This window comes from Mus pahari, chromosome 20 (assembly GCF_900095145.1).
Source record: "Mus pahari chromosome 20, PAHARI_EIJ_v1.1, whole genome shotgun sequence".
NCBI classification, from domain to species: Eukaryota; Metazoa; Chordata; class Mammalia; order Rodentia; family Muridae; genus Mus; species Mus pahari.
This window is the reverse complement of record NC_034609.1, coordinates 33,722,436-33,739,433: the sequence shown is the minus strand read 5'-3', so window position 1 is coordinate 33,739,433 and position 16,998 is coordinate 33,722,436. Positions and strand designations below refer to the sequence as shown.

At 46.6% G+C, this 16,998-nt stretch overlaps 1 protein-coding gene across 1 annotated transcript in view; it reads right to left on the bottom strand.

The window, feature by feature from the left end:
* Positions 1-16,998, bottom strand: part of Hydin (HYDIN axonemal central pair apparatus protein) — a 347,979-nt gene that overhangs the window by 234,658 nt on the left and 96,323 nt on the right. Inside the window, 3 exon segments of the mRNA XM_021220225.1 lie at positions 3,335-3,432; positions 5,803-5,924; positions 14,451-14,634. Of these exon segments, the coding sequence (XP_021075884.1) occupies positions 3,335-3,432; positions 5,803-5,924; positions 14,451-14,634 (404 nt within the window).

The following is a 16,998-nucleotide window of genomic DNA, read 5'->3' as shown; positions in this document are numbered from 1 at the left end:
GCCTGGGGTCAGTTCTCTCCTTCCACCATGCGGGTTCCAAGAATTAGACTCTGGATGCCGGGCTTGGCAGCCTTTACCCACTGAGCATCTTTTAATGTCTCCATTTTAATGCTTAACAATATTCCTTTATATATATATATATATATATATATATATATATATATATATATCACATTTCTTTCCTGATTTGCCTGTGATGGTCTCTAGCAGACCTGAGCATAGGAGCACATGGTGGCAGGCTTGTCCCTTCCACACTTACCTCTCTCCCTTGTAAACCATAGGTTATATTCCTAAAGCTAGTCACTAAGGTCTGTTCCTTTATTTGGCCACTTTTTCCTCCTGAGGCTGATCACCAAGGTCCAGTTATCAAAGTTCTGAAGTCCGGCAGTCAAAAGTCCCCTTTTTGGTAACCTTAATTAACATGCCCAACCAAAACAAACCAAGTCATCTTACCCCAGGTTTCCTCTTCTCCCTTTATAAACGATCATTTGCCTCTGGACCACATCTGTTTCTTCTATCCAGAGGTGGTCCTTTGTCCCTCCAGGGCAAATATCCCTCCTCCATCCTTCCCCTCTCTCCTCCCTCCTTCCTTCTTCCCCTTCTCTTCTTTGTTCCCCTCCCCTTCTCCCTTGTCCTCTGCCTCCTGTTATTGTCTCTAATTCCCTGCCTTTTGTTCCTCTGGGAAAAATAAATCTCCTTTGTGCTGAGAACTTGGTCTTGGGGGTCCTGTGCCAGCAACGACACAGGTCCTACACAACCTGTCAATGGATATTTAAGTCGTCCCAAGGGTTGGCTATCGTGCCGCAGAGAACACAGGACTGAGCCTGTGCCATATGAAGTTCCATTTCTTGGGGTATGCAGCAAGAAGAGACTCTGGGTGACGTGGTAGCTCTATTTTAATTTCTTTGGGAACCTTATACTGTATTCTGTGGTGGCTGAACCAATTCACATTCTCACTAAACCACACATAAAGGCTGAAATCCTGGGAACCTGCAGGAAACTCTCTTACAGCCCATGAGAAAACACTGTCTTACCTAGCAGATGTGACTTACACGGCTTGGTAACTTATGAAGTGGCACAAAGTTTGAACAAGTTTAAAAGATAACGTCATTGAGTTTATGACTATGAAATGCATTAAAGAAGAAAATAGGGGAGATAAGGAGTTTTACTATGTAGCCAAGTCTGGCCTCAAATTCACAATCCTCCATCTCTTTCTCAGAGATTGCAGGAGTGTGTTTCCACGCTTTGTGAAACCAAGCATCTTTAAGATATATGTATTCAGTGAGCATCTGCTGTCTGCCCCATGCATACCCAGCCCTGGGACGTCAGAGGAAACAGGGTGGGCCAAGATGGCAGGGAGCTTAGCCATTAGCAGGGTATATGTGGTTCACAGAGACCTCGGAGAGAGGAGTGCCCAGCTCCCTATGCAGAGGTACTGCCTTCCTAACTGTTGAGTGACAGCAACTAGAAATGCTTCTGTTCTATGAAGCCATAGCAATGGCCCAGGAGAGGGTAGTGCCCAGCTCAGAGTGTTTCTGTCATCTTAACTCACAGCCCCCTCCCCCCCGAAAACCATAGTAAGAAACCCAAGTTTTGCTACTATGTTGGAATAAGCCATCTACCAGAATTTACTTACTAGGGAAAATTGATTTAAAATATTGTATTGACCATATCAATCTGGTATTTCTTCACTAACTTCTTGGGCTGCTAGAAGTGTTAATTGCACCGGATTTCAAGAACCCACCCCCCCCCCGCCAGGTCTGGAAACAATATGTATTCAGTAAGAGTTCCCTAGATGTTGGTTGACCACCAGCCATGTTACTCCTTAGAAGGATAAGCTAAAAGCTTGAAGAGGCAGTGGCGGGGGGGGGGGGAGTATGTGCCTATTCCTGAGGTTTTTGTAAATAGGGCCAAACGTGCAGAAATACTAAACACATTTAGAAATCTATACACAGCTCAATAGAAAACCGAGGCAAGACAACTTAATAAATAATCAGGCTCTGGTTTCAGACAGTCCCCAAAGCATAGCAGATCCAGTCTGGCTGGAAGGAAACATGCTCCTGGAACGAAGGATGGAGAAGAGAACAAATGGCTGACATCATTGCGTCACAGAGGTAAGGGCCTCCATTCAACCCCACCACTGGGAGAAAAGGCAACATCAGGCAAAGAGCAGAGAACAGGAAACTAGACACAGACAAGAAACTGGACTTACTCACGAGAGCAATCGCCCTGATCTGTGACCTTCTCAGGCAGTGTCCCTCCTGACTTCGGAGTGAGGGGAGGACACCGAGGCTCTAAGAAGCAACTGCAAGGCTGCCAAGGTCGTGAAGTGGCAGGCAGGCACTCACCCCTCCCCTCCGTCCCCAGCACCCAAGCAGAGGTGGCTCTTGGGAGGTGCTTGCTGATCACGGGGTCAGCTGGCTGCTTGCACCTCAGGTAGTTATTATCAGACATGGATTCACGTCCGAAGCTGCTTTCTGCCCTTTTTATCGCATCAGGGACAGCCCTCAAAACCATACAACCGTAGTGCCCAGAGAGGCCCCTGAGATCCCAGAGGGGACAGAGGAATTCAAAGCACCCTGACGGGCTTGGTCATTTCCCTGCAGGGTTTTCTTTGCAAGAGCTTGAAACAAATATTTGCTCCCTTCTGATAAATGGCAAATACCTGGCCCTTGGGTAGAGTTTAAGGGCAACCAACAATGGAGTGCTCGGACCTAGAAAAGGAGACAGGCCAAGCAGATAGGGCTCAGCCGTTCAGCTGAGTCTTCAGCTAACGGCAGACATGCCAATGGGCATCCTTCCTAAGAATGACTGAGGATTTGGGCTTCATCTTAATCCATGTGATGAGCGTGAATCTGCTGGAGGGTTTAGACCCTGCTCTGACCAGACCCTGAGCAGATGCAGCTAACTTGTTCCAACACAGACTGGCCAAAGCACCAAGGGACAGTCTGGATCCTGAGAGAATTCATGCTAGAAAAATGTCAGTGAGTTGTGAGAAGTGGTCTTCAAAGGATGACCTGCAAATCAGATGATCTCGGAACACGTGACAAAGAGGTCTTATTGTTTGGGGTAAGCAAGACCATTTTCATGGCCCCTATGCCCCAGGGTCCAGGGTGTATGCGCAGACAAAGGGACAGCACGCCTTAAGCCTCTAAGCACTCCTGGTGAACTTGTCATGGGTAAACAGGTCTGCTATGTGGAAATGAGGGTTGGGAACAGAGGCACAGTTGAGAGGGGGTAGTCGGGCCCTAACCAACAAAGGGGTACCGGCACCCAGGTAAGATGGAGAGAGGCTTCTCTGGGGACAGGAGGACAATGGAAGGAGACAACCTACAGGGCTCAGACTGAATGGGGACCAGCGCTGGGGTGCTCTCTCTCGAGCAGAACAGCCGCTGTTCTGCTGAGCCTACAGCATCTACTGGTAACTTGAATCTTTTGGGGAACACGGGAGATGATCCAAGGACAAATGCTACCCCAAAGTCCTCTCCTGGGTCGGGGTGTGTGTTGGTGAACTAACAGGGCTGTGCCGATGGTCATTCTGTTTCCTCTCTCGGAGGGATGCGGTGGTGTGCTGTCATTATTTCCTTTCGGCTGGGTATTACCGAAAAGTAAACTTCTATTTCTTTCTAGCAAAATGTTGGTTAAAAAAAAAAAAGAAGAAGAAGAAAGAAAAGAAAAGAAAAAGAAAAAAAAAAAGAAAAAGACCAACCAAACGAAAAAAAAAAAAAAAACCAAAGCAGTGCCATTTCCTAGCAGACCAAAGAACAAACCTTATAAACAGGCAATATGTCTAAGATGCACGGTACTCTCTGCCTTCCAGTCTTCCCACCTTACATCTTACCAACCCGGATGAAATTAACTCCCGGCTTGCTTGTGCTCCTGGAAATACCTTTCCTCTTTTTATTGCTCAGTTCTGACATTTCAGAAAAATCAAAATATTCAGGAATGTCCCCACTGGCTCCAGCGTCAATATCCTGTCTCTATATCCTGTCTTTATGAACTCCTGGATTGGCGTTCTTACTCGGATCTCTGCTGCTCCGTTTTCCCTCTATCTCAAAGATTCTCTCTCTCTCTCTCTCTCCCTTTTCTGACCATTCTCCCCACTTTTCACTCCAGTTCTAGTCCTATTAGAGTATGATTACTCTGATGTAATTAATAATAATAATAATAATAATAATAAATACAGCTACCCTCGGTTCTACTACGACCATCCCCCTTTTCTCTGATGCTCTGTCTTTCCCAGCTCTAGGGTGAGCAGAACAACCCTATTTCACTTACCAGTCAAGGGACCTACTAGTTTGAATCTTTAAGTCTATTGCTATATGCTAATTGTCCCAATGTTATATTACTCTTCTTGGAGCTTTCTAGTTCCTTCTGTATAAGAACAGTGAACCAAGCAACCCCATGGCTGGTGTTGAGCATCTCTGGATACTTTGAGCATGCAGCTGCTGGTCTGTGACAGGTGATAAACACAGGGAGAGGGGTGTCCTTAAAGGTGACTGGCTTTTTAAAGGAAAGGTTTCTTTGGGCTCACAGTTTGAGGGTATCACGGCAGGGACATCAGGGGCTTGAGGCGGCTGGTCGCATGGTGTCCATGGTCAGGGAGCAGAGAAAGATGGCTGCTGTCTAGCTGCCTAGTTTGTTTTCTCCCTTTTATTCAGTCTGGTTTGTGGAGAGGTACGGCCCACAGTTAGGATGCATCTTCCAGCCTCAATTAACGGACAGATGTCATCTGAAGCTGCTACAGTTCTTTTATGCTCAATGTCCGGCACGCACATAGAAATAATTAGTGCCAATAAGATCATTCTCAGAAACCTTGCTAAGTGGGCCTTTAAAGCGCAAGAGCAGAGTTACATGTGTATTTAACATTCTTGACTGATCTAGAAGGCCGGAGGACTCCATGTTTACAATGTGAATTCCTACGTGTGTTAAATAAGAGTATTGCATTTTTATTCTCTGGTTGCATGTATAAGGGTGACTCACGCACTCAGCTTCCCACTCAATCTCTAACTTGCAAAAAGGCAAGGGTGTCTACCCCAGAATCACAAGTTTGCAAGTGTTTCCTGAGCGCTCAAGTTCTCACCACCTGTCTTCACAGTTCCTGCCCCTCACCACGCTCGGTCTTCACCTTTGTGAGACCCTTTCGTTGCCAGTTTAAAAACGGAAAACTGAGCCAAGTGGTGGTGGCGGCGCACGCCTTTAATCCCAGCACTCAGGAGACAGAGGCAGGCGGATCTCTGAGTTTGAGGCCAACCTGGTCTACATAGAAAGTTCCAGGACAGCCAGGAGTTTACAGAGAAACCTGGTCTCTGAGAGGGGGAGAGGGAGAGAGAGGGGGCAGGGGGAGAGAGGAGGGAGGGAAAGAGAGAGAGAGAGAGAGAGAGAGAGAGAGAGAGAGAGAGAGAAGGAAAAAAGGAGGGTGGGAGGTGCTGGGTGGGGACACCAAGGCTAGGAGTATATAGTATTTCCCCTAACTTCCTTAAGCCCTGTGAAATTCTAAAAGTAGCTTGGGGCTCACCTCTCTCACTCTGCCATCGAGACAGTGACACTACCAGTGACAGCCACTCAGACTTATCTGACACAGTCTGCCCTGGCAATCCCCCGCTGTGAACAGTGTGTCACGCTCCACATACGCTTGGGTTCTTCTGGAAGGTGACTCAAAGCAGGTCCCTTTAGAGACCAAAGCCCACACGAGTGTGTGAACGCTCCTGAGAGATGTCCTTGGTGGGTCCTTATCAAGCTCCCCCATGTTGAGAGAGGGTTAAGGCCCAGTCCCTTCAGATAAGATATGGGAACAGTGACCTGATGTGGCGCTCTAACACGAAGTGACTTCCTTCATGCTTGGCGGCATAAACACCTTCAACCATTCCACCATTTACTTTATGCAACAGGAAGGGTTGCTCCAGCCCTGGCAACTTGAGAAGCTGAGGGAGAAAGATCACCTGAACCCGTGAGCTTAGGAAAAGCTCTGAAGATTCCATTTCCCAAAATAAGGAAGCAGAAGGAAATTCTCAGAAAGAAAGCATTCTTTCAAAATCAAATGTCTGTTTTAAATGTTTTTTTAAAAAGATTCATTTAAAATTTTATTGGTGTGTGTGCATGCCTGTATGTATGCATGTATGTATGTATGCACACATGCATGCAGATGTCCACACAGGCCACAAGAGGGCATCATATTCCTACGGAGGCCAGAGTTGCAGCACTTTGTAAGCCTCTGGATATGGGGCTGGGAACTGAACTCTTCTGTCCTCTGTAAGAGAAACAAGCTCACCTAAGCACTGGGCCATCTCTCCCACCCTCAATGCCAAATCCCCATCACTGACGGATCTACTAATGAAACGCTGTCACCTTTTCCTTTACTTACAACAGAGCCAACCAATAGCAAAAGCTATGACGCTTGGTACACATAACAATGGTCTCAAACAACAACTATTTAAAAAAAAAAAAGGAACTCTAAAAACACTGACAAGTAAACTATCCTCATCACTGTTGAGAGAAAAGTCCAAATTGATACAGAGCTGGCAAAAATTGCTCAGTTCCATCAGCTGGGACACTGATAGTCCAGGAAAGTTGTGATGCTCAAAATAATGTCCCTAAAGCTGCTAAGAGGGAGACCTATGATCTGTTCCTTTGGAAGCTTCACAATAGGCACTTTCTATCTTGATTTTATCTTCAACCCAAATATACAGAACTCCATGGGGTTCTTGGCTAGTGGAGGTGGCCATGTGTGATGTCTCTCTCTTTTTCCCAGGAAGGAAAGGTGTTGACCAATTTAATGGGCAGCCTTGCTGCTTCTAAGGCTTTTCTGGGCTTCTTTCCACCCACACTGGTTCTTCAACACAATAGTGAATGTTCAGGTGCAATAGCCAAAAAGTGGGCCTTAGCACAAAGACCGGAAAGGAGAATCCTAATGAGTAAGGCTAAAGGACGGCCGACCGATCGGGCAGAGCTAGTCAAGGGCAGCTCCCATCTCAGCAGATCCACGTCCTTGGGCTCCTTCCTGGTGTCCATTTCCAAGGAGTCAGCACCCACGTGTTCGCCTTGTGAGTCACAGCTAATGACTGGAGCAGGGGAAGGGCTGCACAGGACAAAAAGCACTGCATCTTCTTGTTAGCCATCTGGACTCGCACCCAACCTGGTTCTGCTGAGCTCACCCTCTACACCAAATGAGGAAAAGGATCCAGTAAACTGAATTTGAGCTGTGTTTTCCATGTCTGAATTGCTAGGGCAGCATGTTTCCCAGAGGCTTAAGTGACATCGGAGCGAGGGTTACTATTACTCGAGTGGTAATGAAGAAATGACTAAGTCTTTCTTCCTTTTGATCGCTCAGTTAGATGAAACCTCGGCTTCCCTAGGGCTGCTGGGTTAGGTCTACTCTGAGGGAGATGTGGGTGGGGTAGGAGGAGCAGAAACACTGGGTCGGCTCAAATACTTTAGCCAGCTAGCTGGAAAAATATCTTTCAATATTCAGACCTTTCTTTTGGAGAGAATTCCAAGTATTCCTTCCATGTTCAGAAATTTGTTTTGTCTTCAAAGCATGACCCGAGCCAGCCGCACTACAGTTCCGAGACGGGATGATTGCATCTGTGCTGAGATCTTGGAGGGTCACTAGATGCCCATGGAAGCATGACCCTAATTCCCTCTTCTTGCCTTGTGATAGTCTCTCACCTTGCAATTTTCAGAGCTGAGGGTTTTTTTGTTTGTTTGTTTGTTTTGTTTTGTTTTTTGTTTTTTTGTCTTCTTGTATTTCTCTCTTGCAGGGGGACCCAGGAGACTCAAGCAGAAGGAACAACAGAATGAGACCATCCAAGTTCAGCCCAGACATGGTCCACCTGGCACAAGTGAATATTGTGTTTATGAAAGAGTTCCATTTGCTTTCTGGAAGGCAAAAAAAAAAAAAAACAAACAAAACAAAAAACCAAAAAACCATGCATAATAGACTCAGTTTGACAGGTTCCTTCTGGAGATGGGGAAAGATCTCAAATGGAAGCAGGCAGCTTGACACATTATCTGTAGTCTACTTGTCTCCATGGATTCCCTGGTAAGCAATAAATGGAGAAAGCCAAGCTAATGACATTAAGATATTATCAAGCTATCTTATGCCAAGATATTATCAAAATAATTGGTATATGGGAAACTTGAAGTCAATAGTTATGTCTCATATACTCTAATGAGTCCACAGTAATCCTAATTGCCTTGGAAATATCGATAGATAATTAACTACCATTTTTACAAAGTTCCTTTTGGTCTTCTGTCTCCTGGTCATTCTGGGTCCTCAATACACCCCCCTTTGGACTCAAGATACTTGAATCTATCTCCCAAAAGCTCACAAGCTGCAGACCCGATGGCCACGGTTATGGCCACATTTCCTAAAGAAGGATGTTTGCTAAGACACGCGGTCTGTCTTAGTTGCTTTTCTATTGCTATGACAGAGCACCATGACCAAAGCAACTTATGAAAGAAAGCGTATGATTGGGCTAGTGACAGAGGACTAGTGTCCATGATGGCCCAGCAAAGCTATGGTAGATGGGATAGCCGAAAGCTCACATTTTGAACCATCGGCAGGAGGCAGACAGCTAACTGGGAATGACAAGAGTCTTTGGAAACCTCAAAGCCAACCTACAATCGCACACCTCCTCCAATAAGATCACACTTCCTGATTCTTCCAAAATAGTTTCGCCAACCATCGACCAAGTATCCGAACATGAGCCTCTGGGGGCTTTCTCATAAAACCATCAAAGGGCCAAATGGAGAGGGGGGTGTTGGAACGGTAAGAACCTGCTACTGTAGAGTTTGGGGCCTTTCATTCCTCAATTCTTCAGGATTGAGTCAAACAGCTCCTCATAGGATAATATCAATAAAATGAGATTTAAATTCAAACCCATCACCACCTTTGGGCAATTTAGGGACAGGATTGATTTTCTGATCTTGAATCTCCTTGCTTTAAATGGGGAGAGCCTCTGAAACTGGAACAATGTTCTCATAAAATACTCAGTATGCAGGGCATACAGCCCTCATGCAGGACTAAGCAAAACTTCAGTATTAGCTGATTTGCTTGAAGAATGAAGCTATATAGATGTAGACGTGATAAAATAAAGTTATGTTTCTTACTTCTATTCAGACCCTATTACCATTAGAGTTTTTTTTTTTTAATTTTGTAGCTTGTTTGTTGGTTTTGTGTGTGTGTGTGTGTGTGTGTGTGTGTGTGTGTGTGTCTTTCCTTTATGTTTACCTTACTTGAACCTGCTCTCCTTCCTCCATGGCTAGAGGTGGAGCAGTCAGCCCATCGGAAGGGAAGGTGGTGCCTAGATCTCTGAGGATGACCATTTATTTTGGTTATTTGGGTAGAATGTAGCTGAGATTGGTTACTAGTTCAGCCGGTAACACTGCTTGCTCTTAATCTTTTCTGCTTCTGCTGCAGCATCAGCTCTGAGCAGGAAGCTGTTTCACTGGGATCAAATCATAGGAAAAAGCTAGCCGTCAACGTGTAGCTAAGCCTTCGGAGAGCAAGTAGCAGCCGTTTGATCTAGGAGACCCAAAAGGTGAGCGGTATTCAGAAGAGATGTTCAGTAGACAGCAGTGCAGGTGCCCTGGGTATAGAGAAAGCTCTCAGTGGGTCTTCTCTCCTTTCTCCTTCTCTGAGGTCCCAGCATCTTTGATCAAGACCTCTACAGCAGCCTCACAAATCTTTTGTCTCATCCTGAATTCTTTGAATCCATTCCAGCACCAATTTTAGTTCTACATTTCTGAAGCTCCCTAGACATCTGTAGTAATCTCTAATTTGACATGCTCAGAGCCAAACTCATTGGTATTTTCTGAATGCCATCCATCTGTCCATCCGTCCATCCGTCCATCCACCCATCCATCCATCTATTAGCATTGGGCCAGGTACTTCAGTGAGTACCCTGGAGGTATCTCAATCTCAATGACCAATCAAAAAGCAGGTTGTACCTTCCTTTTGACCATGCCTGGTATCTGCCATTGGACTGTTCCGGGTCACTATTGCACTCACGAAATCAAACTGATCTTCGTTGCCGACCTGTTTACTCTGCCCCTGGTCTTCCATCACCTTTCATCCACTGACCTGGACCACCCACCTTTCCCGCTATCCACCCTCCTCCAACTCAAGCCACACGTGGTTATCAGGGTACACTTTCCAACTCCCTTTGAGCACACTGCTCTCCTGCAGTGTGTCTCAGATCCTCATCAGCACGGGCTAAGCTGGGACCTTCAGAATGTCAGCCCCAGCGGGTGTTTGGTGGGAGGGAGACGGTCATGGGCATGAGCTGTTTGAACTCTGCCATTTGGATGAGCACCTACTCTTTCTACATAGTTTCCCCCAAATTTGTTTGATGCCAAAACTGCTTTTGCAAAGAATGCACATTGCCATCTCTCAGATCCAGTGTCTCCAGAAAATCACAGTGAGTGACAAGGAGCTGTAGGCTGCACAGGATAGGCCACCTTACCTCTATTTACCTCCCCAGGCAGAAACCCTGTTCAGATCACCGTTCATTATTCAGTCCACTGTGAACAGAATACTCCCTCTACCCCGGGCTTCCATGATTTCTCTAGCTGGGAACACTCTCCTCCCTTTCCACTTAATTAAACCTTAGGCTTTCTCCAATGTCCAGTTCCAGTCCCGTCTCCTGTGAATCTTGTCCAGAGCTCTCAGCTGAGATTATTGTAGCTCATTTACCAGCCTCGGAAAGCCAGGATCCCTACGGGAAGAGGCCCACATGCCATGAAACTGGAGAACTGGCAGGATTTTCTCAAAAAATCGCTTCAAAAGTAATTTAAAGATTATGTACATTATAAGCACTACATACAACATATGTGACATACAGAATGATTAGATCGCCAAGCAGGAGATTTAAGATGAATAAATAACCTTCCTCAAGAACGTTTGTATCTTAATATAACCACTATAGACAGACAAGGATATGGGACATACTTAAAAATATAAAGAGAAGAGAATTACCATACATCTGCGTGTGCCATTACCCAAAGGGAATGAAGTCAGCACATACAAAAGACACTTGCATACCCATGTCTATCAAATGCTAGTCATAATGCCCAAGGTATGGAATCAGCCTAGGTTCTCATCTGCAGGTGAACACAGAGAAAATATGGCATACACACAGTGGAGTATTATTCATCCATAAATCATATCCTTTACATGAAAATGGATAGGACTAGTGGTCACCTTGTTAAGTGACGTAAGAGAGAAAGACAAGTAACCATGTGTGTTCTCTCACATGTGCAAGGCAGGGCAACCCAAAAGGCACCATGGACATGGGTAGGAACGACTATTAGTGAAGGTGAGAGAGGACTTAGGGGAGCAGATGTGACTGAAGCATGATGGGTGTGATGTCACACCATAGTAAAATCCATTAATACCCACAACTAATATGTGTTAGTAGCTGTACGTTAAAACAATCTACCCCGTCTGACCCCGAGAGCTGCCGACTGGTCAGAGTTACTGCAGGAAGACACTGGCAGGGCTCCATGCCTTTGTGGTCATTAAAGAAACTGTCAAGAGTTTACCAATGGAAACTGTAAAGAGAAGAAAACCCAAACACTGTATGCAAGGACAAGCAGCATCATGGATTCCACAAAGTTCACTTACGTGGTACATGGCTTTTTTCCAGAGTTTCATTATGGTATTATTTTCTACATAATATAAACAAATTGGCTTATTTACTTGTAGAGTACCACTTCCGTGTGTTTAAAAAAAAAAAAAAAGAGTTTCTTCCCAATGGCAAGAAGATGCCCTGGGGTGGGAATGCCAACTCAGCACCTCGCCGTGATTCGAAAGCACATCAAAGACCACACCTTAACACACCCCCAGCTCTGGCTTAGGCAAGGAAGCCCAGGAGGAAGTCAGAGGTCATTCTGGCACTCCTACTTCTGACTTGGGCACGGACAGGACTTTTCTGTGGGTGGCACCCATCTCCTGTCAACCACCCATTCCCAATCCTGCTGTCATCCCCTCTCATATACTTGCAAGAGTCGAGCCGAGCAGCCACCATGCTGACTCTCTACTGCTGGTTGGGAAGAACACTGGACCCCGAGGACCTTGGTAAGCCTGAAATTGCCACCACAGGCTGCTGGCTCTCCTCACTCAGCACAGCCACTCACTTGCCTGCCCTAGTCATCCATCTCTGGCCCTTTCCATGTCTCCAAACTTTACTTGCTTTTAGTTTTGTTTCTCACCCTGACATAACCTCTTGCTGGCCTCACCCTCAAAATGTCCGGAGAGCACTTTGTTGTTCTGTGCCTTGGAGAAGTTTCTGACGTGACAGAAGGGTCAGCCTCGACCTGTATCTCCAGCTCTATTTCTCTCCTGGCTTTTTACCGCCAGCAAAGTGGCTGTCTCTAGGCATCCTGAATAAAACATTCCATGTACACTCACCATTTTCTTCTCAGAGCCCAAGACTCGCTCAAGAGTCCTGCCAAGAAGGTCTCTTTGACTTGTGGACTGTGGCGCTGCCTTCCCTCTCACGCAGGGTACCATTCCTGTGGTCCCCCGTGACTCCCACAGTGGTCACACAAAACACCCACCCAGAGGATGCCTCCAAGGAGAAAGTACTTCCTTAGAGATTCATAGCATATACAGAGCCTATTGTTGCTCAAACTTATTCAGCCGTGGAAGCACAGATGGAAGGCAGGACAATGATCTGCTCGGATGGCGACACTTCCTACAAGTCTTTTCTCCCCCTGGCTTAAATAGCAACAGCGAACCCATTAGATTGAGCTCTGGACTGTTTCTATTCCTTTTGTAGTTGCTGTCCTGAAACCATTCCATCCCTGTTAAGTGGGATGTATCGAGCAGGGAGCGGGTAGCTTAATACACAGTACACAGCAAATAGAAAAGCTCTTAGCAGGGCTGGGGGGAATGGATCACTTGGCAAGAGTGTATGCTATTCAACCATGAGAATCTGAGTTCAAATCCCTAGTGCCTGTATAAGAAAGCTGGGCCTGACCGTGTGTGCCTGTAACCCCAGCACTAGGGAGCAGAGACTGGTGGCTCCCCCGCAGCTCCCTCACCAGCTGTTCTAGCTGGAACGGTGAGCCTCAAGTATGGTGAGCAATCCTGCCTTAAGGGGATAAAGTGGAGAGCAATAGAGAAGACATCTAATAATGTTGTCCTCTGACATCTATGTGACTATGAATCGAGTGCACACTGACATATATATGAGGCACACAAATATGCACCAGATGTGTGTATGCATGCACACACCCACACAAAGCTGCTAGAAACTTTCTTCTCAAAAAAGACTTATTATTTTTATCTATGGTATGTATGTATTACCATCATGTATGAACATATACCACATGCATACAGGTGCCTATGAAGCCAGATGAGAGAACAGAATCCCCTGGGACTATGGTCACAGGTAGTTGGGAACAAACTGAGTCCTTTGTGAAACCTGTATGTGCTCTTAATCCCTCAGCCATCTCTCTGGGTCCACTCCTTCCACGCTGAGGCAATAGAGCAGAGCAGTACTGTGTTTGGTCTGTAGAATCAGTCCCCTGTAGACAGCACTGAATAGGCTGTAAAGTCAAGGACTGTATCTGCTCTGTTCCTGGGCACCTGGTGCACATGGCACCTGGTACAGACCATACACTTGGTGACTATTTATGCTTACTGGATCCAGGACAAAGTCATTTTAAGTACTGGGTGATTTTTGACTACATGGGGACATCTAGAAGCGTCTGAAGACAGTCTTGGTGATCACGGGGACAACCATCATCAACAAATGTACTGGATGAAGAATTACACACCTGCAAGAGCAATGTTGCTAAGATTGACAAGTCCTGCTCCATAGTCAGACTGATCAGGGCTAAATCTACAACTGTGGACACCAGCTGTTTGGCCTTAAGCAATCGAAGGGAGTCAAGTGCTCATTTCTTTATTTGCATACTGGGATTTTCACTCTATCTTTCAGGGTTGTTGTGAGATGATATACACAAACCACACAGCCTGTGCAACTCATAGGAAGCAGGGACAGTGGCACAGAAAGTGTGACCTACTGGCATTCTTGCCATCTGTTCATGCTGCGTCTCACACCAATCATTGGCCTTAGGATTTGCTATACCAGTCCCAGAGTGGAGAATCTAACTGATGTAGCTCTGCAGCCCAGTCATACCGCTCCCCCAGCCCTGCCCCCAGCCCTGTCCCCACAGTGTGTACCCCTAGCCCTGTCCCCAGCCCTGTACTCTAAGCCCTGCACCCCAAGTCCTGCTCCTCAGCCCTGCACACCCCCAGCCCCACACACCCCCTAGCCCTGCACCCCTCAGCCCTGCACCCCCCAGCCCTGCACCACCTCAGCCCTGTGCATCCCCTAGCCCCGCACCCCCTCAGCCCTGCACGCCCCCAGCCCTGCACCCCCCAGTCCTGCGCCCTCACTTGTGTTCACTAGATAACTGGATGTTATTCAGGTGCTCACCGGGGGCTCAATCGTGAAAATGTGGCCCAGAAAGAGCATGCTGTCTCCTTGAACCAGCTTCCTCTGGTTCGCGAAAGTCCGGGAGATAATGGAGAGGCGTTCTCGGAGTGAGGGATCCAAGATGCAGTCTTCAAGGATCAAGCTGGTTTCCTGCTTTTCCTCCTTGTTCAGATCATCACAGACCCTAAAGAAAGTGAGGAAAGGTGAGGGTCACTGTGGGACTCTGAGCCCTCAATGCACGGGCCGGTGACCTTGTTTTTGCCTTCTCAGAACTTGTAGAGTTTGGTGATCTTTTGTCACTTCCCTCCAGAAGTCCTCTGGGATTTCTTTCCAGCATGTATCTGGACAAATATTTCCTTTTAGGTAATTGTGTTTTCTAGGCTTATTTTTAAATTATTTAGCACCTGCCCTGCCTCTCGCGCAGCAAGGATGATTTTGTTCCTGTTAAGGTTGCCTCGCTTTAATTCTTTCCTAGCCATTAGCTATCTAGGGAATAGAATGTGGAACTGGCGAGGGCTGGGGTTTAGATACTGATTTTATGATCTATTTCCTAGCTCCAGGATTCTGGGAGCTGTCCAGTTGCTCTAAGCCTGAGTGTTTGTTCCCATAAAATAGGGTTGATGGGAACAGAGCTCCTAATCTAAGAGACAGGGGCTCAGAGGTGATCCGGGTCCTGGTTCAGCTCCTGGCACAGAGAGGGTGCTTCATCTGTTCCATCTTTTTGGCTAGGTCAAGCATTTTCATTGCCTAATGTGGGAAACCACATAACACCATTACAAGATGGCGCTGGCTACTGCTGGACACCACCCGCAAGTCCTGGTAAACAACCAATGTGCGCATGTGCAAAAGGGTTTTCACGCCAAGTCACAGCTCATCCCGGAGCATGCAAATGAGGGACTGAAAGCAACACCAATCAGGTATGGCCACGCCACTCCTAAGCCTATTTAACCAGCGCCAGTTTCGGGGCTTGGGGTCTTTCGCCTTCGCAATCAAACTCTCCCAATAAACGTGTGCAGAAGAATCCTGTTGTGGCGTCTTCCTTGCTGGCGAGTCGGGCGTCCACAGCCTAAGACGTCAAACTTGTAAGATGCTTGAGCCGAGTCTGAGGATATCTCTTGTACTCACTTCCTAGTTCTCGATGTCCGCTGCTGTTGATGAGAGACCAGCCTCTCCCAACCCTCTCCTCACTGCCCTCTGCCTTCTAAGACCACCTTTCACCTGGACTCTGCAGACTGCCCTGTACTCCCTCTGGGCCCTTGCCCCTGTTCCCAGGACCCTGGTGACCGCACATACCTAGAAAGGAGGACTGAGTGTGCACCCCAGGTCACCAAGATCCTGTCTTTGCTCTGACCTTCTAGATGACCTCATATGACCAGAGGCTCCATTTTGTCAAATAGTTTTTTTAAATAACTTCTGTGTTCAGAGCCCTTTGGCTGTATAACACAGGGGGATCGATGAATGGATCGAGTGTTCTGGGTCCAAGGAAGAAAGGAGCATGCGCTTCCCTTCTACTTCTAGGGAAGCAGGAAACAGTATCCAAGGTAACCAGCAGTACTTCCCCTATGCCACTGGCCATATCAGCTTGGAAAGAAAGGAACCCAGTTCTTTCTACTTTGTAGGTTGCCAGCTTCTGGAATGCTTACAAACTGCGCATCATTTATGTGGTGGTTTGAATGAGAATGGCCCCCATAGACACACATACTTGAATACTTGGTCCCTGGCTGGTGAGACTGTTTGGGAAGGATTAGGAGGTGTGGCCTTGTGGGAGGAGGTGTGTCACTGGGTGTGGGGGAGGAGGAGGCAGGATTTGTAACTTGTGCCATTCCCAGTGTGCTCTCTGTCTCCTGCTTATCTCCCAGTGTGGGCTGTGAGCACATAGCTCTTCATCCCCTCCCCCATGCCTTTGTTCCACCATCATGAACTTTGACCCTCTGGAACTGTAAGTCAATTGAAACTATCTTTTTAGTAAGTTGCTTTGTTTGTGGTGTTTTATTACAGCAATAGAGAAGTCGTTCATATAACTTGGAACAGGAAATGACACTTGCAGTAACAGATTCTAAAGCAATCGCAGACCGAAACAAAGAACGATGGTGACCTTCTTTAAAGTACGGGGAAGTAAAGTGGGTAAATTCTATGTAAGGGCCTCAGACACCCTGGAGCTAGAGTTATAGATAGCAGTGAACTGCCATGTGGATTCTGGGAACTGGACCTTGGTCCTCTGCAAGAGGAGTGACGCCATTTAACCATGGTGACATCTCTCTAGTCTTAGCAAGGTTTTATGAGGATAAAGAATCAAGTTACAAAATATTCTGTACAGAGAAACCTGCCTTTTTATTATTAAAAAGAAGAAGAAGAAGAAGAAGAAGAAGAAGAAGAAGAAGAAGAAGAAGAAGAAGAAGAAGAAGAAGAAGAAGAAGAAGTAGTAGTAGTAGTAGTAGTAGTAGTAGTAGTAGTAGTAGTAGCCGGGCGGTGGTGGTGCACACGTTTAATCCCAGCACTTGGGAGGCAGAGGCAGGCGGATTTCTGAGTTTGAGGCCAGCCTGGTCTA